Source organism: Podarcis cretensis (genome assembly GCF_951804945.1).
Source record: "Podarcis cretensis genome assembly, chromosome: 1".
Taxonomy (NCBI): domain Eukaryota; kingdom Metazoa; phylum Chordata; class Lepidosauria; order Squamata; family Lacertidae; genus Podarcis; species Podarcis cretensis.
In genome coordinates this window covers 93765226-93788905 of record NC_137170.1, presented here as the reverse complement: position 1 = coordinate 93788905, position 23680 = coordinate 93765226, and the positions used below count along the sequence as shown (strand labels likewise).

The following is a 23680-nucleotide window of genomic DNA, read 5'->3' as shown; positions in this document are numbered from 1 at the left end:
TAAGAACCGCTACCAAAACCATTTATTTGACAAGGCTGGGCATTAGCATACCTGTAGTTAAAGGAAGATGACTGACAGTTGTTAAACACGTCAAAGTGAACCAGATGGATGACAAAGTTGCTCCTGACAATAACAGAAGCAGTATAAGTTTCAGCATTCCTCGGATAAAATCGGCAAACCTGAAAGGAACACAAATCACAATTAACAAACCCTTCACAAATTCTGTAAACTTTAGCGAAATTGCTACAACAATTTGAAATACAGTGGTACCTCGGGTTAAGTACTTAATTCGTTCCAGAGGTCCGTTCTTAACCTGAAACTGTTCTTAACCTGAAGCACCACTTTAGCTAATGGGGCCTCCTGATGCCACCGTGCTGCCGGAGCACGATTTCTGTTCTCATCCTGAAGCAAAGTTCTTAACCTGAAGCACTATTTCTGGCTTAGTGGAGTGTGTAACCTGAAGCGTATGTAACTTGAAGCGTATGTAACCTGAGGTAGCACTGTATAGTGATTTCTAATATGATATATTGAAGTTTAACACCAAAAGAAGCAAATACTTCTTATGAATAAGTGGCAGCAGTATGTTTCTAAGATAAGTACCTTGTTCAAAATTGATCTGTAAAAGAGGTTTTGTCTTTATACTTGCCCCTAAAAGAAGTTTTACAATCTGAAACACATTGGATCATAATAGACAGCTACATTATGAAACTGAAGACAAAACATTATCACAAACCTGTCTCAACTTTATGCTCTTTTAATATTGGAAACCAATACATGTAAGTTTTCCTCAGATTTGAAACTTACTATTTTCCACATATTATCACTAAAAAAATCAGTGGGTTGGATCCAAAGGGCTTCCATGAACCAAAGGATCATTCATATACTGAGAAGAATCTTCCCATTCCTGTGTGTCAAAATACTTTCCACTCTACTTACAGTGGTGCCTCGCAAGACGAAAAGAATCCGTTCTGCGAGTCTCTTCGTCTAGTGGTTTTTTCGTCTTGCGAAGCAAGCCCATTGACGGCTTAGCGGATTAGTGCTATTAGCGGTTTAGCGGCTTTTAGTGGCTTATCGGATAAGCAGCTTAGCGGCTTAGAAAAAGGGAGGGGGAAGGGGAAAAAACTGCAGGAACTCGCAAGACATTTTCGTCTTGCGAAGCAAGCCCATAGGAAATTCGTTTTGCGAAGCACCTCCAAAACGGAAAACTCTTTCGTCTAGCGAGTTTTCCGTCTTGCGAGGCATTCGTCTTGCGGGGCACCACTGTATTATATTTTCACACAGGCCTAGCTTGGCACCAGGAACTACTTCGCTGGTCAAACCAATCCCCCATTCTGTTGTTAACAGTGGCCAGTCACACACCTTTGGGAAGCTTATAAATCAGACATGAAGGAAAAATAATTCCAATATTTTTCTCCTCTGCACATAGCACTCAGCGATATAGTGCCTATACAGACGTTCTTGTTAACAGCTACTGCCGCCAACTCCTAGTCCAGTCTCCACCGACAATGGGCTTCCCATCACTGTTGCTCATTCTCCCAACCCTCTTCATTGTTTGGTTGGTATAATTGTGACAAAGCACCTAGTTCCATGTTAAATACAGAGGAGCGATAAAGATAGAAAAGCAGAAGACAAATGCTTCCTGCCACAAATATATGTCCCCTCCCACCAAAAAGTCTACTGCTCCCCAGATCTGCTTGGCCCAGATTTTTTTATCCAAAAAATTCGCATTATGTGCCTCCTATAGCTACGAGTAATAATTTGCTGCTGTCAACTCTGCTGCTCATTGCTACTGAAATTACACCATGCTACAAAGTTGCTGCATTTTGACTTTGCTGCTATTTAAAAGATGAAGGAAATTCTGAGCTGTGAAGGACAAAATCTGAAAAATATCTCTTAGCATTAGTGAATGCAACAAGAAAAATGTCAGCGGGGGAAAAAATAGGTTGATTTGTATTGCTCTGAAGATTTAAAAAACAAAACAAAAACATGAGATTATCACTGTTTGAAGTTGATTTTTCTCCCCTCCCCACCACCAGTCTAGTCTATCACTGCTAAGGAAAGGGTGCAATACCCGCCAGCTGCCTAAAATATTGAAGGCTCTTCAATCATAAACATGCCACGCTCCTGGTCTGGGGCTTGGAGTGGCAAGATCAAGGGCATAAATCTCATGTGAAGGAAGACACGGTACACTACGGGTAACAAAATAATGAAATTTGAGAACTTATTTTCCAACTATGCCTTCCTTTGACAGGCATGATTCTGTTAACACCCGCAAAAACATTTCTACAGCATGCAGAGATAGTTTGGCATCCAAATGACAGCTTGTGCATCATTGAAAATGGGAAGGACACTTGAATATAGTTTCTTTTACTTATTCCATATAGCAGGTAAATAATGTTCATAAGCAGAGTGAAATTATATTGAGATTTAAGTGTGATGAAAGAAGGAACTGAGAGACTAGGAGGAAGCAAAGCTACACCATAGTTCCTAAAAGGAAACACTTGATGTAAGAAAATTAGCAGCTGGTAGAACACAAAGCACCCCCACACTGAGCTATTACAATAGGTACCAGGCTGCCTGCCTGGTAAGTCACAGGACTGACTTTGAAATACATGAGCCTGTCACACTTGACAAGAATCATTAGCTAATTTTCCTAATTACAACTTTCAGCAAATTATAGTCAGCACAGACATTGATTCAACTGTACATAGATAACTGCTGAGTAGGCCTAAAAGGGAGCAGTCATCCATCAAAAGTGGCAAACCACCACTCCTTGTGTGCCCAAAACCCTATGTTTGAAACTATAAAGTTACTTAATCAGAAAGAGATATCTGGCAACAGTCAGTTAGCTTTTTCTGAAAAAGTAGAAATGATTAGGCTGAAGGAGGTTGCACTGGGGTCCACAGAATATTTACATTGCTATGGAATTTGCAATCAATTTCGTAGCAGCTACAGAAGACATTAAAAGGATATTATGAGGCTGAAACCAGGCAACATATTTAACAAATCAATCTATCACAAAAGGTCAGGATTTACATGAAGTCAGCATATCTGCACTAGTCATCTTAAGACTAGAAAATGGTTTGCCAATTTAAGAGCACCTTCATCTTTAGGAGCCAGGTAAAAAGGTTCCTCTTCAACCAGGCCTTTGGCTGATTAATACTCCACAGCCTTTAAGCTACTTATTTGTGTTTTTATGCTGCATTTTTATGTTGTGTTTTATGTTGTGAACCCTCTGAGATCCTTTGATGACAGGCGGTATATAAATCCAATAAATAAATAGCTCAGATGAAGCAAGAAACTGAAGTTTGTTATTGTTATGCCCAACCCCAATCCAGAAAACAGAATCCACAGGGGACAAACTGGACCTCCAGCTGTCTGAAGACTGGGAGAAGCAGATGAGATTTCCTTCCGTCAGTACTGAAGATCCTTAGAATTGAAAGGGAGCCTCTACAGAATCCTGTTGAGGGGCCCTTAGGGTCAGAGTGCCATAAGCCCCTAGTAGAGTCTGAGGGAGAGGCTGAGATATTCCTCCTCACCTTGAGTACAGGTGCCTAATATTCAAGTCCAGGCAACAGGTGCACAACTAAGTAGGTGCCCGAAAGCCCACAGTCACAGAGTAACTCAAGAGTAAACCCCTTTAAGGAGTAAAGGTGTTCCTTGAAATAAAGGGCTCTTAGAATGCCCTCAAACACCAGCCTGGGATTAGGCTCAGCCTGGTAGGCCAGACTTTATCAGCCCCTTCACAGCTTCACAGCTGCTGAAGAAAAACACAGCTCTTCAAGCTCCCCAATGCCAGACTCCTTGACTTCTTCTGCCTAGACTGGATCTCCTCTGTTCCTGACACTGGATTAAGTTTTCAAATTAGGCTGAATACTTGTGAATCACCCTGGTTGTCTCTGCATGTCTTCTCTGGCAATCTCGTGTGTGAGGCCTTGGCCTCCTTGGATTCTAGGGGTTGGGCCCACCCACAGTCCACACCTGTTGAGGCAGGACAGTTACAAACCAGTATGGGAAGCTTCAAATCTGTTTTTAGTGAAGGAGGAAGAATACAAGAACATGAGGTTCACCACAATACATTCTGGTCACAAACCCCCAAGGATTTTTCTAATGTTCAAATATGGCCAATCTAATCTTGGCAACAGATTTCACTCTCTAATTAAATCTATTCAACTTCATTTCTAAATTAAATTTCCAGAAACATGTAAAAATAAGCAATGGCTGTTGAATAGGAGGAGATACTAAAAAAGATTCCAGAGGTGAGAGAGCAGAACTCGTGACAGCCATGGGATTTAAGACACAGAACAGCAACCCAAAATGTGCCAACATCCATTCAATAACAGTAATCTCCTATATCATGTTAAAAACTATTTCCAAGCTTCTATAGAGGCTTTTAAATACTGGGAAGCTCCTTCTTCTACTCATAAATTATATTGTGCTCTTAAACTGAGCTTGGACGGCCATCCTCTTCTAGTCATAAGATGATGCTAGTGCATATCTGCTGACGCAGACCTATTATGTAAAATCTTGACCTTTTGTAGTAGATTAATTTTTTAAACATAAAACTTGCTTTCAGTCTCAGAATACTCTTTTAGTGTCTTTTGTAACTGCCACAAAATCATTTGCGAACTCCACAGCAATAGAAATATTTTTGTGGAGCCCAATTCCACAAGGGCTGGGAGGACAAAACCTTATACAGGGTGCAGGACCTGATAATATGGGGGAGACCCATCTCAAAAGAACTTGTGGATTTGAAGCACCAGTGGCTTCAAGAGACTCAATTCTTAACCTTTATAAGCAGACTCTAAAGGCAAGGGGATAGTAGAATCAGAGGATTGTAGACCTGGAACGGACCACGAGGGTCACCTAGTCCACCCCCAGCAAAGCAGGAATCTTTTGCACAGTGTGGGGCTCGAAACCATGACCCTGATTTTAAGAGTCTCTACTAACTGAGCCAGATGCTCTACCAATTCCCCCCCCCCATAGTAGAAGAAGAAGAAGAGTTTGGATTTGATATCCCGCCTTTCACTCCCCTTCAGGAGTCTCAAAGCGGCTAACATTCTCCTTTCCCTTCCTCCCCCACAACAAACACTCTGTGAGGTGAGTGGGGCTGAGAGACTTCAAAGAAGTGTGACTGGCCCAAGGGCACCCAGCAGCTGCATGTGGAGGAGCAGGGAAGCGAACCCGGTTCCCCAGATTACGAGACTACCGCTCTTAACCACTACACCACACTAGAATAACAAAATATGATACCAAACCAGCATCAAATATTTGGGTTTGTTATCTCTGAGCACTTAATAAATCAGAGAACTTGTAAATTAACTGCACCTCGTAAGCCGTACTTTTCTTCTCTAAAACAAAAAACCTCAACATGACATCAGAGCTATCAAATTTCTCTAACTATTCTGTTGAGGAATACATCACATCTGTAATGGAGGAGCTGAAAGCAAACAGGTAGGAAAACCCCACTGATGGTTCCTTGATTATTTTACCTAAGTGGTTCTTTCCACCTTTGGATGGAGTGGATAGGGAGCACTTGTCAAACACAATAATATGAACTGCTCAGTTTGATGACTGAGCAAATGGAATTTCCAGCAATCACTGCCTAAAAAGATCATGAAACACACAAATTGCTATGCTAGAAGATGAACCTATTTCTCCCCCACAGAAAAGCATTTCTTCTTTTACAATTGTCATAGATGACAGGAAATGATCCTGAGGGGTATTGTTTCAGTATAACTAAAAGACAATTGCAATGAAGAAAAATAAAATGAAGAAAGACTGTGATACTTACCTTGCCAGTGCTATGCCAACTATACAACCTCCTACAATAGACCAAAATCCAATCCAACCTGCATCCACCTAGAAAAGATTTAAGAGTGAACAACACTGTGTTATTTCAAGCACAGTAACCATGATAGTATTTACTATAAGCAAATACCCACTAGAATTCAGAGGTACAGCACTCTGTAGTTCTATTTCACCTTTGATAGACCTGTTCTCCATTAATTTGTCTAATCTCCTTTTCAAAGTCATCTAAGACAATGACAGTCACCATTTCTTGTGGCAGCAAATAATATAAGTGAATTTGGTGATGTTTGATTAAATATCTCCTTTTGTCTAACTCAAATCTATTGCCAATCAGTTTCACTTGATAACATTTCCCTCCTAGATTTCTACAGGATTTAGTTTTTAAAAATGTTAATACACACATTTCAAAAGATGCCAGTGTTATCCTTTTTCCTTAGCCTCTGTTATCTGCAAATGTTTTCAGCATCTATTTCAACTCCAACCCATTGGCACTTTTACTACAAAAGCAGGACATAGTCTCCAGTGCATCTTGCTTGGTTGGTTCAGTTACCAGTAACAAAACCAGTATTTTGCCTATGATGCATAAGCGAAGCTAAACAATATACACATATACATACTTGGCTTATGTCCTTTGGGGTTAATATCAAGTCTAGAACACCAGACCATCCCGAGAAAACACCCAATGGTATAGCATAGGCTAGAGCAATCATCAGAAACCGTGGGTTGCTGAAAGGAAAATAATAATTAGGAACAGTTTTGCCAATATAAGATTATCAAGTTGTTCTGTTTTAACTTTGTTGACTTCACTGTGCATGTCACCCAGAGAAAACTTTTATTAGGAAACTCAGAAATGGAATTAAATCAATAACTAGATCTAAATAGCACCATATATAAACGCTAAAGGCTTATCAAAGGTTAAGTACCTCTGCAGTCACATAACTATTGCAAGAAGTCACAGCTTGTGGATGGAATTCGGTCATGTTCAGATGTTGTTACCACATATTTTAGAGGGAAATTTGTAGCAGGACAAATATTGAGGGACACTAAAGAGCTGAAAGGAATTGCTTTGTCTTGTCTTATAAGCCTGATTTATTGGAGGGGGGTACAAGCTGAAACAGTATGGTGGAAAAACTACAAGGGCACCTCATCCCCACAAAATAATCTTCAATGTAACCCAGGTTTTCCACTTCAGTGTCTCATGGAGACAGAGTTTGTTTGGCTTCTCTCTCCCTCAAAAAAAAAAAAAAAAAAAAAAAAAGGAACTGTGTGTGATTGGACGGTTCACAGAGATGCTTATTAGGCTGAGGGAATGAACAAACTTACGGTCACTTGCTCAGTGGTGCCCCCCCAGCTAAATGTATGAGGCAGGGCGAAATGTGTAGGTTGGCATTTTTTATTCACCCAGTGCTACTGGGGCCCTGCATTTACTTTAATGTGCTTTCACTTTGTAGAACACTAATACAGTGGTACCTCGGGTTACATACGCTTCAGGTTACAGACTCCGCTAACCCAGAAATATTACCTCGGGTTAAGAACTTTGCTTCAGGATGAGAACAGAAATCATGCTCCCGCGGCGCAGCAGCAGCGGGAGGCCCCATTAGCTAAAGTGGTGCTTCGGGTTAGGAACAGTTTCAGGTTAAGAACGGACCTCTGGAACGAATTTAGTACTTAACCCGAGGTACCACTGTATATAAATTGCATTAAGCTGATTTGCCAGGAGGCTAAGCAAGTAGATAGCACAATGTTGTGACAGGAATTTAGGCAAGATCTCTTTTTAGTCTCCTCCAAGTATATACGACTGAACAATCAAAGAAGCAGCTGCTAATAAGGTGCTTTCCTACTGTACTTCACACCGCTGTTGCTAAGCTCTTCTTTCTGGCACTACATTTTAAAAGCATTAATTTTGTTCCAGCGTGATCTGTAGGACATGCTTCTGCTTCAGACTTTCCTTGCCTTCAACATTGTTATTATTTTTATTAAACTGCCTTGAGTGCTAACGTTTGTTAGACAACAAACCCCCATTGTTCAGCCCGGACACTGAGATCCAGCGCCGAGGGCCTTATGGCGGTTCCCTCATTGCGAGAAGTGAGGCTACACGGAACCAGACAGAGGGCCTTCTCGGTAGTGGCGCCCGCCCTGTGGAACGCCCTCCCATCAGATGTCAAAGAGATAAAGAATTACCTGATATTCAGAAGACATCTTAAGGCAGCCCTGTTCAGGGAAGTTTTTAATATGTAATGCTGTACTGTTTTTAACACTGATTGGGAGCCGCCCAGAGTGGCTGGGGAAACTCAGCCAGATGGGCGGGGTATAAATAATAAATTATTATTATTATTATTATTATTATTATTATTATTATTATTATTATTATTATAACAAGAATCAGTTCATTAAGAGCCGAAAGCAAAATATTTTAGTAACAAATAATATTTTTCAACTTTATTTGTTGCTGTTACTATTCAGACACACCTCAGTTCCTCGATTACACACCAGCATGAAAAACAAACAGAAACTCAGAAACTGGCTTCTGCCTGCAGCTCTATTTGCATTTCCACCCTATTAGACTCCTATCAATAGCAGGGAACATGGCTATAGAGCTGGTAGATTGTGGTGTTGGGAGCGATCCCTGATCCATAGCAACACGGAGCCCTAAATTATGGATATTATTTTTGCAGCATGAGCTACGGAATATCTAGCTTAAAATCAAAATATAACTGAGAACCATGCTGAAGGTGGTCTGCAGTTACATTTTCTCCCCTCACTGCTTCAATTGCTGCTTAATTCTACAGAATTAGCTCCAACTTGGGTGGAATGGTAAGAGCTGAAGTGCTATTCTTAAAAACAGCCAATGAGGTAAAATGTAATATACATGTAAGCACTTGAAACATCTGCTTAATTGCACTCTTCTCTTTTTCTTTAGCTATTTGTTTATCAAATAGTAAACAAAGGAAGTGATTTTTTTTGCCAAGTACACGCCATTCATCCATCAAAGAACAACATCTGTGTGTTTACTACACATGTAACAAACTTGGCTCGAAGACACACAGTTGTTGAGCTGGGTACCTGGCTGAACAGCCAACTACCCGGTAGAGTGCACTATACAGAAAACTCTTCAACCTTTTTCAAATATGTCATGCCTGTGCCCTACTGAAACCATGAGAGGAAGAAAGAAGCACAGCTTCACTTACATCAGATGATAACTAATGTGATATGCTGAAATGGCAAACAAGATCCTGTACAGATGTGCCTCTCTAAATCTCTATTTTTGCCTAGCAACATAGTGATTTATGGCACAAGTGTCAGCGGCACAAGGAGAAAAATCTCAAAAAATGGCAGTATTCAAATAAATCTATAGAAATTATTCACTTGAAAGCCTTTGGAAGGGGGAAGGGAAGAAGAAGGGAATTTGGAAACAGTGACTACCATTTCCATTAAGACAGAGAGACAACTCCAATAAGCTGTGCTAAGGGATTCAGCGTTTTCCCCCTCTTAAAAACAATTCACCTTCACTGCACACTAAAGGTGAAGCTGTGAAAGCTGTATCATCATCACCTTGTCAAGTAAGCAAGAGCTGACAGAAAAGCCCCAAAGAAACAACTTTACTGTAAATGAAGGAAACAACAAGCTGTTATCTGTTTAGAAAGAAGTATATGCTTCTCAACTGTTTCCATTTGAGAACTGCGGGGATCATACAGCTTCACCGTCCATGATTTACTAAAGTCATGGCCAGTAAATCAGTATTATGTTCTGTATTAAGAATTTGTCTTTGCCCTGTTAAGTACAGTAGCATGGGTCAGCAGGTCAGATGGGGACTGTTGCTCTTGCAGTAGGGCTCCGTTTTGTGGAAGTTGACTTGTTGGCATGGGAAGTGTCACTTTGTACACGTGCTTTATTTGAGCAGAACAGAACTGCTTCCCATACCAACAAGTCAGCTTCCACAAAAAAGAGCCCTACTGCAAGAGCAACAGTTAATTTTTCAAAAATCCTTAAACAAAAGTAACTACCCAAGCAAAATTTCACAGAAATGACATGATCAGCTGTTGCAAACCCAGATTTTATCATCACCATCATCACCTATATGCTAATTTCCTTCTAAAGAACTGTTTCAATGCAATTTACACATAATGCACCTACAGCAACGAGGTTGATTTACACATAATACAGCTATGGCATTCTCTTTACAGCCCTGCTTTCAAATTTCTTCTCACATGTAGCAATGAGATGGAAACACCTTTTGATTCTGCACCATGCTCCAAGCCATTTATTCTGACATAAAAGGCATTATAAATATAGTCTTCACCAAATGCTCATGTTGGTTTCCTTATTAATAAGGGAATGGAAGACTTATCGTGTTCTCATGCCTTTCCATTCTCTGCTTAACCTTTTCAAAATTACTAACATGTCCGTTGAGGTGGCAGAATTATTTAAACTATTAGGATTCCTTCTTTCTTCCCACACCTCATATACTAAACCACACCTGCTGTAATTTATAGCACCAGTATTTTGCAATGCAATCGATCTCTGCTGCATTTAGTTAGGTTTAAAACTATTTTAGGTACAGAAAAGGTAGAAGATTCATTCTAGGCATAGGAGAAATGGTTCACAGAGCTGGAAAAAAACTGGTCATTTGTATAACCAGTAAATGATGTTGGCAATGATCCTGCCACTATTTAGTAGTAGCTATATACCAAGACTGAATTGAGATGCCACATGATATAACTATTAAATAAGGAAAAAAATTACCAAATTGAATCTTCTCCAATGTAAAGCTTTAGAATATAATTTATAATCTATTTGTTTAAAATGCACACAAACAAACACATGGTACCAACCTACTGAAAGCTACAGCCAGTCATCTTTCTCTCAAGTGATTAAAATAAAAGTAATATTTAGAAGTAATATTTGAAGAAATTTAACAACTAACTCCCTCTTCTACCCATACCCACTAATCTGCCCCAAAGGGTTGGAAGAATCCCCAGAGCAGATCTGGAGTATATGCAAGGGGAGCAGAGGGAGGGAAAGTTTCACTCATGGAATGCTCACAGAACCATTCCATGTCCACAGTTACTTAGCTGGATGCAATCCTGCACAAAGAAATAAATACTAAGGCTTAGTAGTAATATACTTCTAGCTTCCTGCTTCTTAAGCAAGAAATAATTCACTCTGCTACAACCAATTATAAAATAAGCTACTTACTCTAGACAAAAATGATTAAACACCTTCCATTAATAGCTATGATAAACAGCCTCAGCCATTCTGTGTGAACAGCACCAAGTGCAATGCCTGCAGCTCCACCTGTGCAGCATCACAAGTCATGCTTCAGCAAAGTGTTTGAAGACACTACAATGGTGGGCCAATGCAAACACAGCAGAAGAATCAGAGGCGATGCTAGTGGTGGGGGGACACAATGGAGTGGGGACCACCTACGATACATAACAAGAACCCAATACGATCCTTGAACCAGTTATTGTGAACGCAAGACTCCACTCAGAAAACAAGGAAACCAAAATACATACCATTTATTTAATATCCTTTTCTGAGAGGAAATTTGACTCTCTATAGGGTTTCTCCTTCTGCTGCTTGTCTTTATTGTTTTATTACATAGTTTTAGTAGTACTTACTGAATTAATATTTTATGTAAGTTAGGGCTAGGGAACCATATACCAGATATGATTGCCCAACCAGGACTGTCAATAACCAGAGATGATGGTAGCTAGCCCAAGAACATCTGGTGGGCCTTCAGGTTCCCCAGCCTTGATGTAAACTACTCTGTGACATTTATCTGAAATTTATCTGAAAAGTGGCAGATAAATACGGTAGGCAAACAAGCATGAGCTGACACAGCTAATGACACAGTGTAATGAAATTGTACACTGATCACACAACACGGACATCAATGTTGATGCACACTTCAGCACAAATATTACAAATAGAAAAGAAAGGACACTGAATAGGATGAATCGCCAACACCAACACCCCAGTTTGCACTGAAGCAAGGATGGAACAGCAGCAGCGTATTGCTGATATCCAAAAAAACAACAACACTGCATATTCCTAAACGAGCTTACACAACACAACACGCAGCTCAATGCGAATCACTTACTGGCCAGTAACTACAATAGTCCAAGAGAAAAATTTCTGCACTATTCATTCATTGTCTAGATTCTAAATAACAATGCCGTGATTAAACCTGACCAGTATACGCTCTGATAGCACATGAAGAATTCTGAAGGCAACAGCTTTCGAGATTATTACATTTGCACAGCATACACAATTTGCATACTAGGCACTATCTGTATTTATTTATTTCATTTATATATGGAGCTCAAGGTGGTGTAGATGCTTCTCCTCCCCATTTTACCCTCACAATTCTCCCAAAACCATTTAAAACATCCGTCCAGTGACAGGTTAGTTACACACACACAGACACATCTACTCAAGAGACAAAAAATTAAGAAGAAGCATTTGAAAGGTCAGGAAAATATAGTGTACAAGGTAAATGAAAGAGTAAGTTCCAAGGGCTTCTTAAAAGGGAAATAGCCAACAAAGAATTAGTCTGCTCTTACATTATTAATCGTGACCAGCATTTCAAATTACAGCCTCATGGACAGAAATATATTCAGTATGTAAGTATAGGAGTGTATTCTTTTTTCTTTTATCTTTAAAAAGCTGGTAAAATTGAACTTTTGTAGTTCTCCATTCAACTTTACAGGGATCTCAGATTCAGCGTTTAGAATATTATGAACAAGCATCCATTTTATTAACATAGCTCCCAGATGGAGCCCTGTCAATAGGCATTTTATATTCCACCTGCAGATCCAGCTGTTATTCAGGTTTTTATTTGACAGTAACATTTTTACAACACAGCCCGCAGGCAGACAAGGAGGCTGGCTCTCAGGTGACAGCAGCAAAAATGGTGCCAAGTGTCCTAAATGGAAATTGATACTTTATATATATAAAACAGTATCTTGCATACTCCTCAGTTTCTACTGACTGGCTAATTCCATTTTGGGACCCAAAAAATATAAGCCACAATTAACAGAGGAATTAGGGTTTCTTCTTCTCTGTCCTTGCAGTACTCAAGTTCTCTGGGAAGAAGAATAAATCATTTGAGAGATTATCTTCTCTTGAGTTTCCAAGGCATGTCAGGAAATGATGAGAATATAAATGAGGAATCATGTATTAGTGTATAGCAAGGGCGTATGGTATAATTTTGTGAGCATGCAGAAAAAGCATAGAACACAGGTTTGTCTGCAAAAGAAGGTTCCCCAAGAAGCTCTGTTTTTGCCTTAAGAAAGAGTAAGCTTCTAGTGATTATTTCCAAAGGTATATTTGAAAGTTTAGGTTAAGTAGAGAATAAACAGGAATTATTAAGTCTTATGGGGGAATCACTCTGTTCATTGGTGCGCCACCCAAAGTAGAAAGGATCACACACACCCCCGATGTTTTTATCTCTCCACTCAGTCTCTGTTTTCTCTTGTCAATCTTCTTATATAAGGATGGCAGAACGGTCATCAATAGTAAGTAACAGATACATTTTGCTACCCACTCAGTTCACACTCAGAAAATAACACTTGACTCCTCATGGTTTGCTCAGCAGACCAGCTTCAAGTTAACTTCTCTAGAAGTAAAGAACTATAGAAATGATCCCTGAATGTATTTCCCTACAGTTTTAGAAAAACTTTTAAAAACAAAAAATGCTGCATAGTTCATTTTCCTTGCACAATTTAGGCTTGACTGGTAAGGTCCAACACTAGTAAGGAGACTTCATTTTGCTTCGATGAAGATACACAAAATCTTCACTAAAAATAGAGAACTGATTCAGCTTCTTAGTCAACATGAACAAACTAATCTGTTTCACTGGCTTTTAAAATGCCTTTCTGTTATTATGTCATTTTGTTGTACCATAGTAATTGTTGAGACTACGTAATTTCAAAATTGTGGAAGACTGCACCCTGGAAAAGCAGTATGTATTGTAGCTTACAATACAACACACTACAATACATACTGTAGCTTAATATTGTAGCTTACAATATTATTTTAAAACCCACAAACATTATAAAAAGGGCAGGAGTGCCATGACCTCCTGTACCAAGCTGGCCAAAGTATACATACCTTAATAGCCTACAAAAACTTCTTCTGTAGCTGAGCCTCTGGCTAGCTGCAGCTACACTGGGTGGAAATGGAGGACGTGATGGAAAATAGGCAAGGGCTGCAGAGAATATCAAGGCCACAAAGCCAAATTCTAAGGGAATACAAAGGGAAAAACAAACCGTTATGGTAGATGCTGCTGCTGCTGCTGCTATCATCATCATCATCATCCTATTATTATCCTATTATCATTTCATATGAAACACCTCAAAGCACTCAACAATATCAGCAATGCAAATACATGTGCAAAACCAAAGCAATTCAAATTTGGTTCAGATACACTGGAAATAACAGATCTCAACTCAAATCGCTTCTGGAAAATCTTTATCCACAGGTGCAAAAAAACAAACAAGAAGAGGCAATAGGGACTCCACCTTACTGATGTGCAACAGGAATGGAATATGAATATTCACAGAATATACGATTTGATCCACACATTGATTAAAAAGTGAACCCTGGTGCACAGAAACAGCAGAGAATATGACATACGTGTACGTGTGTGTGTGTGTGTGTATACACACACACACACACACACACATATATGTGTGTGTATATATATATATATATATATATGTACATATATACATATATACATATGTACATATACATATACATACATATACATACATATACATACACACATATACACATACATACATACATACATAGATCTGAATATCTAACTAAATACAAGGAATGAACAAACACATACAGTACTCTTTGCTCACAGGGTCCACTCTCTCTGTTGTTCCAGCCAGTCCCAGTATTATAAGACCAGGCACCTGAGACAGGTTTTAAAGGACAACCGCCACTGCAAAGTTTTGATCTTTCCCTTGGCTAAGAGATGTAGAATGCCTCAACTTTAAAGGACAGGCAACTAGGACACCATCAACCCCACCACCACCACCTAATGTTATTCCTTCACTGAGTAATTGCTACTTCACCCCAGGCCATGTAGACAAGTGGCAAATTGCAATCTCAGAGTTAAATATATAAACTGCAGCTTTACTGGGACAATGTAGGGGAAGAGCTTTTAGCAATCTAAACTCCTACATAAATTCTCAGTAGAATTTTAGGAGTAGAAGATTAATTGCAAAAGCACTGTGTAGTACTAGAAAGCAACAAGGGGCAGGGGAAGTGACTGAAATGGAAAGTACAGGAAAACCATTTCAGGTGAAAAGCGCAACAGGAAGGATCATCCTGTCCAAAATGCTATGTGAGCATCTGAAGGAACAACAAGAGTATGGGGTTCATAGCAGCCTAATATGCTATTTGGAGTCCATCCATGGCTTTAAATTTAAGCTTCAAATAGGGTTCCAATACTAGCACAGAATTAATTAAATCTAAGAATAGAGTCTGAAAGCATGTGTCTGCAGAAGGGACAAACCATGTAGGGATGAAGCAGAGGAGGTCAGAACATATGAAAAACGAAGGCAATAGTCATGGCATTATTCACTAAAGTTGAATCCAAACAGAAGACCAGACAGAAGTGGCACCTAGTCGGTATCCTGTATCTGACAAATTAAAAGTCCTTGATGCTTCAAAAGGAAGCATGTGCAAAAGAAAACCACAGAAGCCCCTCCCAGTTCCTGGTGTTTACTTTTAGCATCCCATGTTCAAAAATGTAGGAGCAACCTGATCAAGAGAACTATGGTACAAATCGCATAGCTTTTCCAACGCAGAGTTTTATACAAAGACACATCAATGAAGAAACAATGATTCAACTCAAATGTTTTCAGTAAAACCAGCAAGCAGGTCTACATAAATTCATTCAGCTTTATTCAGCTGTACCTGCCTAGTGGCAGCCAAATTAATCTCAAGCAGCCATTTACAAGAACATACAACATTTGGCCCAACTGCCTTCCCTGCCCAATTCTAATATATAAGGTTGTCCCAATGCCCTATAAATATTGGCTTCTTTACACTAAAGAATCAATAACCATAATGCGAAAAGCTAGAAGAAAAAGCGTTCTGTGATAAGGCAACACGTCCTGAAAAAGTCAGTATCATCACTCACCCAAAACCCCCAAACTCGTTCCCCTTTTTTCGAGAGAAAAAAAAAATGAGTATGATGCAAAGAGTTTGACAGGTCTGCTAAGTGAAGGGTAAATATTTCTAGTTTTGCATGGGCTGAATCCAGTGTTACAGCTCTACCCACACAACAGACCAACACAATAAACTTCCTTTTCCTCTTCTGTTCTATCCAGCCTCCCACAAATACCCAAATTATTTCCAGAGCGTTGGGGGACCCTACAGAGCAGATTTTGGAGATGTGCAGGGAAGGAGAGGAAACAGAACCCCGTTTCACAAGCATAACTACTGTGCTGGATACAGCAGCAGCATTATTATTATTATTATAATACACTCTCTCTAGTGGCAAATATGGCCTGGGTCTGTAGTCACTGTTTTATTGTTTATCTACTCTGAATTGTTTGTTGTATTTTAAATTTCTGTTTATGTGATAATATCCTGCCCTGATAACATGTTCTGATCGAGGGCGGATTAGGAATTTTAAAAATACAATCAATCAATAAACTGAGACTACATTGGCGGGCACCAGTTGCTATTTCAGAAGTTTTCATATTGATTTTAATGTATATGTTTTATTCACCATGCTGCTGTTTTGTTGTTTTATACCAACTGAGATACACTGAATATACTGTTGTTTTATTTTGTTTTTCTGATGCTTATATTTTGTTCCCTATCTTTTGGGAGCTTGGTTCAGAAAAGGACTGATAAATATTTAAATAAAATACAAAGTATGCAAAGTATTCACAACAGCTGAAAGTTTACACCTGCCGGTCGGCCTGCAAAATTAGTTTGTCATTTTTAGCTATACTACATTGGTGCTGTGGGCAGTTAGTGTCCTGGCCCTCACTGCCAAAGGCTTTAATGATCAAATCAGATCAATACGTAAGGCAAACAACAAATTAAAAGGTCCAGTAGGTACACAAGAAGTGAGAATGCATTTTAAGCAGTTCCCAGCTATGGAAACCAATGGAAGTCAAAGTTTTCCTCTTGAAAAACCAACTACTTTTATATTCCTTGGTTACTTGTAACTTTCCAGCTAACAACTAATACAAACACATGCCTAACAGATACATTTTAATGTTTCTGCATTAATACAACACTCCAGCCATTTTGTCTCCAGTCAACATGAATGAATGACTGACTGAATATTTATTATTACAGCTAAACAGCCAACATACCTCCAGTTAGCGTCTGCTTGTTAATATAAACTTGTAAAGGGGGGCGGGGGGAGCTACAATCTGCAGACTACTTTTCCTTTGTGTTCCTTTTCAATCCCAGCCTAGACTTGCTACCACCCTTGCATCACATTCATAAATAAGGGAAATGTCTTCTTAGTGGCTGCCCTGGAGGTCTGGGGCTGCCTGCCTTTAGAAATACATCAGAGGTAAAGCATTTTCTGCCTAGTGGAGCCAAAATGGAACAAATTGTGCTCAATTATTGACCCCTGGAAGATAGCTGTGAACACTGACACCAAAACAAATTAAGTTTGAATTGGCCATTCACATTTGTTTATTAAAGATTTTATTTTGTATTTCTTCTTAAATCAAAGATCAAAGCAATTCTTCTTTTCTAGAGAATACCTCATGATCAGGATCCTAAAATTCTGCTAAACGCTGCTCACAATATAATTCCTGAAAAAGTTGCATGACCAGTGTATTCGGAGGCAGCATTTTGAATTTTGTGAAAATCAGTTTAAGGCATTTGTGTTTGGGCTAAAATAAATGATGGGGCCTAACACAACTATTTACTGTGATAAAGCAGTTTCCTACCATTTTTATGTAGACAAAAATCTACATAAAAATAAAAATATTTTGAAGGTAACTTAAAAATGATTTACAGAGGAAAGCAATTCATTCTGGACTTTACTGACTTATGAAAAATGGTTATTGAGAAAAGCAGAACTAAACCATCTCATGAAATGTTTGCTGGAGGAACTGTCTGGCTTGGGAAGTCTGAAAGACGTATTACCTCTGGAATGACTGGCGATATTCAAGGCAACAGTAAGATCAACAGCTACACCCCCCACAACCAGTGTTTGGCTCTTACAATTAAGGGCAAATCATTCTAGAGCTCACAGTCATGGAGATTTATTTTCAGAGGAGTCACTAGAGGGCACCAGCAAACTCCTAATGGATGCACATTATGAAATTAAGTGTGAAATTACTTCTGGATACCTGCGTACAACACAGCCTCAATGCGGTCTTTGATATGCTCCGGGCTGCTTCCAGGTGCAACTGTGGATGTGCCATTCGGTCCTGGAACCACAAAGGGTCCTACTAAAAAAGCACATGCTCCACCAAGGTAACCAATCAATGATGCAACAGCTGTGGCGGTGGCACGCTCATCTGGTGAAAACCATGTAGTGGAGAGGAATGGAGCAGCGCTAGTGACAGTAGGGCCTGCCAATCCATTCAACAGCTGTCCTCCGTGGATCAGCCTAGGGAGAAAGCACAACACAAGACATTTACTGGCCAGGCACAAAGCTACCACGGTGGGTGGGGGTCAGTTTCTCCCTTCTTACCACACTTGGAGACAATTTTGAGATACTGTCGCTGCTGCTGAGCATTTCCAAGACATGGAATGAAAGCAGAACCTGCCTCTTCCTTTGCCCCAAATCCTCTCCACATGCCGGATGAGTCAGGTAAAGGAGTGGGGTCAATGTCAACTATGACTAATTAGTTACTAATATTGGTAAAAATCTAAGAGATTAAATTTGTTTACCTAACAGATTATGGTACCAATATTTTAAAGTTAATTGGGTTAGATTAGTTGATTTGGTGCAGTCTCCTTGATACATAAGTAATTTCTCAGCAGGCTAAAAACATTCTGTAATACAAACTGAGAAGAGTTAAGATTTTCCTATACTCCTTTTTCTAAAATGCAACTTGAAATACAATGACATTTGTCAATCTTAACTAATGACATTCAGTGGGGAAACAACTATAAGCTGGTAAGAAGCTGTTGTATTATTTGGGTTCTCTCAAATAAACCCGGTAGCCTTCACACAAAGAAGTCAAAATACTTTTTAAGAAGAGGCAGCTGTCCTTGGGGTATGGAAAGTCTAGGCAACTTTGTTATTTCTGCATATGTCATTCGTACTCCAATAATTGCAGGAGGAGGACGGGGAGACACATGCCAACTTTTTGGTAAAAATACTGATCTGTCAAAAAAAGATTGCATAGCTGCTATTAAATCTCTCGCAGCATTGAATCCATTTAGAATTTAGAGAACAGAAAATCTGACAAAACATTAAGGTTTTATGATGTAGTGTTTAAGTACAAGGCACTGTCAGGTGTGTGTGTGTTCTTTAAGTTTGATGAACATGTCAATTCCTTTTTATTTATTATTTGGGGGGGACATTAAGGTAATCAAGGATTTCACAACAAAACTTAAAAAAAGATCTCAGAGGAGAAAGGGTGGGAATCTATCATTATGCTGTGACATACATACTGAAGGCTAAGAGTTCTGTTGTAAACTAAGATTAATAACTTTGCACAATTATACAATCTGAGGCCTTTGATATACAATTCCAGAGGCCATACAATGTCTCCAGCCTTGTTGTCACTGAAATAATATGCCAATGCAGTGTTAGGCAGCCATATGCTCCTTCTTGGCAATATGCAAAACTAAACTCCCAAACACTTAGCAAATAATTAAACAATGGCCATACTTTTGCAGGGGCAGACATACTGGTCTGCTTCCAATGTAGTCAATTATCTCCTCTCTAATGTAAATTCCCCAAGAAGATTAACAACATACAGTAGAATTCATTATGTGCTCTATATTGAGGTGGATTGAAAGACATTCCATCATACAAATGTATGCATTTCAGTAATCATTTATAGAAACAAAACATAAATTAGCAAAATCACTTCGGAATGAAATCTGGAATTGCTCTGTTATTTTGTACTAGGGAAATCTGTTACAAAGAAACCACCTCAAATACTGCCGCACACATTGGGACAGTGAAAAGAGAACTCAGATTGGGTTGTATGTGCAAACTGGAATCAAAGCATGATTGATGCATGAAGCTGTATTATCCAGTTTATGCAAGCTGCAAACGTAATTTTCACTGACACTATGTATAAACAAAAGAGAGAAAGGGTTACATATGGGGAAAACAGCAGATTGTAAAGTTCCAAAGCCTTCCATCAAAACATTATAATCAACAAAGACAATGAGAATGACATGCCGAAGAGCCTCAATTGTCACTGTTTCCACAATGTTAAATAATAAGGTACGTGACTGCTTAACATAGTAACAAATAGAAAAAGCAGACGCTTTGAGAAGATGACAGTTGTGCAGCAAGTCACTCTCTCTCTCTCTGATTAGAAAGGGGGCGGGAGGAAGAGGGAAGTGATAAAAGAAAGTTGCTGCTTCTACCAAGTGGACTGTTGTCAGAAACCCAAAACAGAACTTGCTGCCCCCCCCCCCTTGCTGGCCATGCATCTTCTCAGCCATGCTACGATCAACATATTGCTGCCTCTAAAAGCAGTAGGTCTCCCTCTCTCCCTCCCAAATATGTTTTGCTGTCTAATGTGGAACACCAAACGTTCTCCCTGCTTAAATCCTCTCTCATCTACCCTTGTGGCTACAGCATGAAATAGACATGGTATTTAAATGCAGGACTTTCAGACTTAATTCTACTCAGCAAATACATTAGTTCACTTCACTGAACCAAACTAGTTGCCCCTTTTAACAGCCTTTACTGATTTTGTGATTGATTAAATGATTCCAAGGCATTTAATGACTTGTACAACCCTGGCTTTAAAATGCAATGACCCTGTTGTCCTCACAACTAGAGTGGCCCAAGGATGGAAACTGTGACACCATTACCTGTACTGAAATATCTTCATTAGTTTCTCAGTTAGTTTCTGAACTCAATTAAAAGAGCCGGCATTAACCTATTAAAAGCCCTACACAGGGTTTGGTACCAATATACCGTATTTATTGGAGTGCTTTCTCTCATACCAGTCTGCCTGCTCACTAAGATCATCATCTAAGGTTCTCCTCCAGATACCCTGCCTTCTGACGTGCAGCAGATGGGGACTGGCGTTTTTTGGTGCTGCTTTTGTGCCTTTGGAAGATTGCTTGGTACCAGATGAGAATTCCCTTCCCCACAATGCTTTTTAATGACATATTGCTGCTGTTTCCTTTTATTCTCTTATACTGTCTGTTAGTTGACCTGGTAATTCTTGGACCTTGAAGGTGCAAGGTAAAAACTGAATTTGTAAACAAGCAAGTATATATAGGGCTGCCATCTGCTGGATTGCCAAATAATGCTTTTGGCAGAGATATTTTGCAGGCATGCATGAGGAGGAGATTGGAAACAGGGTTCATTTTACCCTGAAAGATCAGCTTGCTCTGCCAAAAGACCAGCTCCATCACACGCCTCCTACCCCTGAGCTGTTCCAATACCAGCTGGTTATTATAAGAACTACTATTTAAGAATTGGTATCAAAATTTGCTTTTTTCTCTATCCCCTCCCTGTCCCTTTTGGCTAAAGAGCAGGAACAAGTGTTCAAAACAAACAAACAAACAAACAAACAGACATCTTGAAATACGTGGAGCTCAATCCTACGCAGCTTATTAGAAGTAAGTCCTGCTAAGTTCAGTGGGCCTTACTTTTGGTAAATTGGTACGGGATTGCAGCCTTAGATTCCCAGTTTCTACACTCTGTCTGAAGCAGCCCCCCAAGTTAGCTGTTCACCTCAGGGTGTGTAACAATTCCCAGTGGGTAATTTAGCAGATCCATTATTCAAGTTGTGTGACATGGAGGATCATTCTGAAAAGGAAAGTAATTTTTAGCAGTAGTAAATAAACTAAATTTTATTATTGCAGTCACAGACCAGTTCTGGAGCACTAGTAAGCATCTTTTTTTCACTTGTTTTGCAGGTTTGTCTTATTATATTTTCCTTCACTCTATAAAAGTGGATGTCATGGAGGGATGTATAAGCTAGGTGATAAGTCAGTAACCTAATTATGATGTTTGCGGCTCTTAGCCCGACCTCGGCCGGGGAGGGCAGGATACAAATAAATTATTATTATTGTTATTATTATTATTATTAATTCACTTTGGAATTAATAACACTCCCAACCACCGACAATCTGTCCTCTTCATTTCCCAGCATTTACTGCCTTTATACATTCCAAATAACAAAACCAGAAGCCTTGTTGAAATCTCTCTACCACATACTTGTATTAATTCACTGATTTATGAACTCTGTCAGAATTAAGCCACTTTTCATTGGGGTTTTTTGTGTATCTCCACCTTATCTTCTAGAGACGGACAGATAGGAGATACCCATGATATGGTTCAATGTATGGAGTAATCTACTACTATTCTAGAAGACAAATTTGTAGCAGCTAATATAGCTGACAGAAAAATATGAACACAACAGTATCAGTGCATTTTGCTTTTTTTATGGTGTCTTGTTATCACTGCAGCAGATTTCAGCCTGAAAGGACTATCGGAACTCTTTCTTACAAACCATCATCTGTTCTAAAAATTGCTCTGAGATTAGAAACATTTGTTCCCGTTATTTCCCCATTTTCTTCTTGTTTCTGTTATCCAGAAGGAGCAAAGAGCAACTGCATTTTCCCTCACTGCCTAATACTGTAATTTAAGTTTGATTCTGTAATGCAAGATGTCTTTTGTATGAAAGATGAGAAGAGCAAGACAATTTTGTTCCGCACTTGGACCGATAGGAAAGCATTTTTAAGACTGGCTAAGGTAAGAGATGTATTTTGATCGATTTCTATACTCTGCTCAGGTTTATACATTACTTTTCCAATATTCAGCTAATTATTTTCAGGTACCAAGCAACATAGTGAACTCTGAGAGTTCAATCTAAGAGTATGAAGCTTTTCATAACAAGCCTTAAACCAAAACTATGAAAGAAAATAAGAAGAACATTTCAACAGAGGGGATTATGAAATAATCAATTACTTATCCTTTGCCTCAAGACTAAAGTTTGTGAAAGCCAAACTAGAACACCTGATTTTTTTATTTTTAAAAAATAAGCTTTGTGGCCAAATCAAAATCTTGAAGTTAGAATTAATTTGCATTAACTTTCATTTGAGCTAGTAATTGGGCAAGCAAGTTTACCTTCAAAAGGGGAACTGCTGTGACTGTGTTTAAATGAAAACAGAAAACAGTTCTGCTCTCCTTAACACAATCCAACTGCAAAAAGACAAAGTCAAGGTAAAATCCTCAATGGTGAGTTTACAAACATGAAAATAATTATTTCATATTCCATGTGTCATATATACTACATACCAGTGTTAAGAAAGCATTCCTATATTCTGTATATAGGCCAAATGCAACATTTTAAAAAAGGGGTTCACTCCTTAGATGAATCAACCACATGTATTTTAGCAACTTCCTCTTCTGTGGCCAAACATTTGTAACCAAACATAATTACATATAGATTACAGTGTGTAGCACCCCAAGGGGGGGGTCTCTTTAAAATCAGTATGTTATAAAATATTATCACTCACCAATGTCCCTCTACATGATTCCCCAACCATTTGGAGGAGATTTAGGAGCAGGAGCTGCAGCTGGAGAGGGCAGAAATTGCTATCAATTGCTTCCCCTCCTTTCACTAACAGATTCTCTCCATCAGCAGATAGACCCAATGGATACGACCCAATGAGCATATTTAGCTACTGCACAAACTAGCAAACA

General features: G+C 39.2%; 1 protein-coding gene across 2 annotated transcripts in view; it reads right to left on the bottom strand.

The window, feature by feature from the left end:
• The window catches only part of SLC49A4 (solute carrier family 49 member 4), a 70604-nt gene that overhangs the window by 29142 nt on the left and 17782 nt on the right, over nucleotides 1-23680 (bottom strand). For both annotated transcript variants that reach the window (XR_013843163.1, XM_079993925.1), the window contains exons 3-7: nucleotides 18168-18430; nucleotides 13927-14056; nucleotides 6429-6537; nucleotides 5795-5862; nucleotides 52-179 (exon numbers count right to left, since the gene is read on the bottom strand). Coding sequence is in view for 1 of the 2 variants with exons in the window: in XM_079993925.1 (XP_079850051.1) it covers nucleotides 52-179; nucleotides 5795-5862; nucleotides 6429-6537; nucleotides 13927-14056; nucleotides 18168-18430 (698 nt within the window). In the remaining variant the exon portion in view is untranslated. The remainder of the gene's footprint in view (nucleotides 1-51; nucleotides 180-5794; nucleotides 5863-6428; nucleotides 6538-13926; nucleotides 14057-18167; nucleotides 18431-23680) is intronic.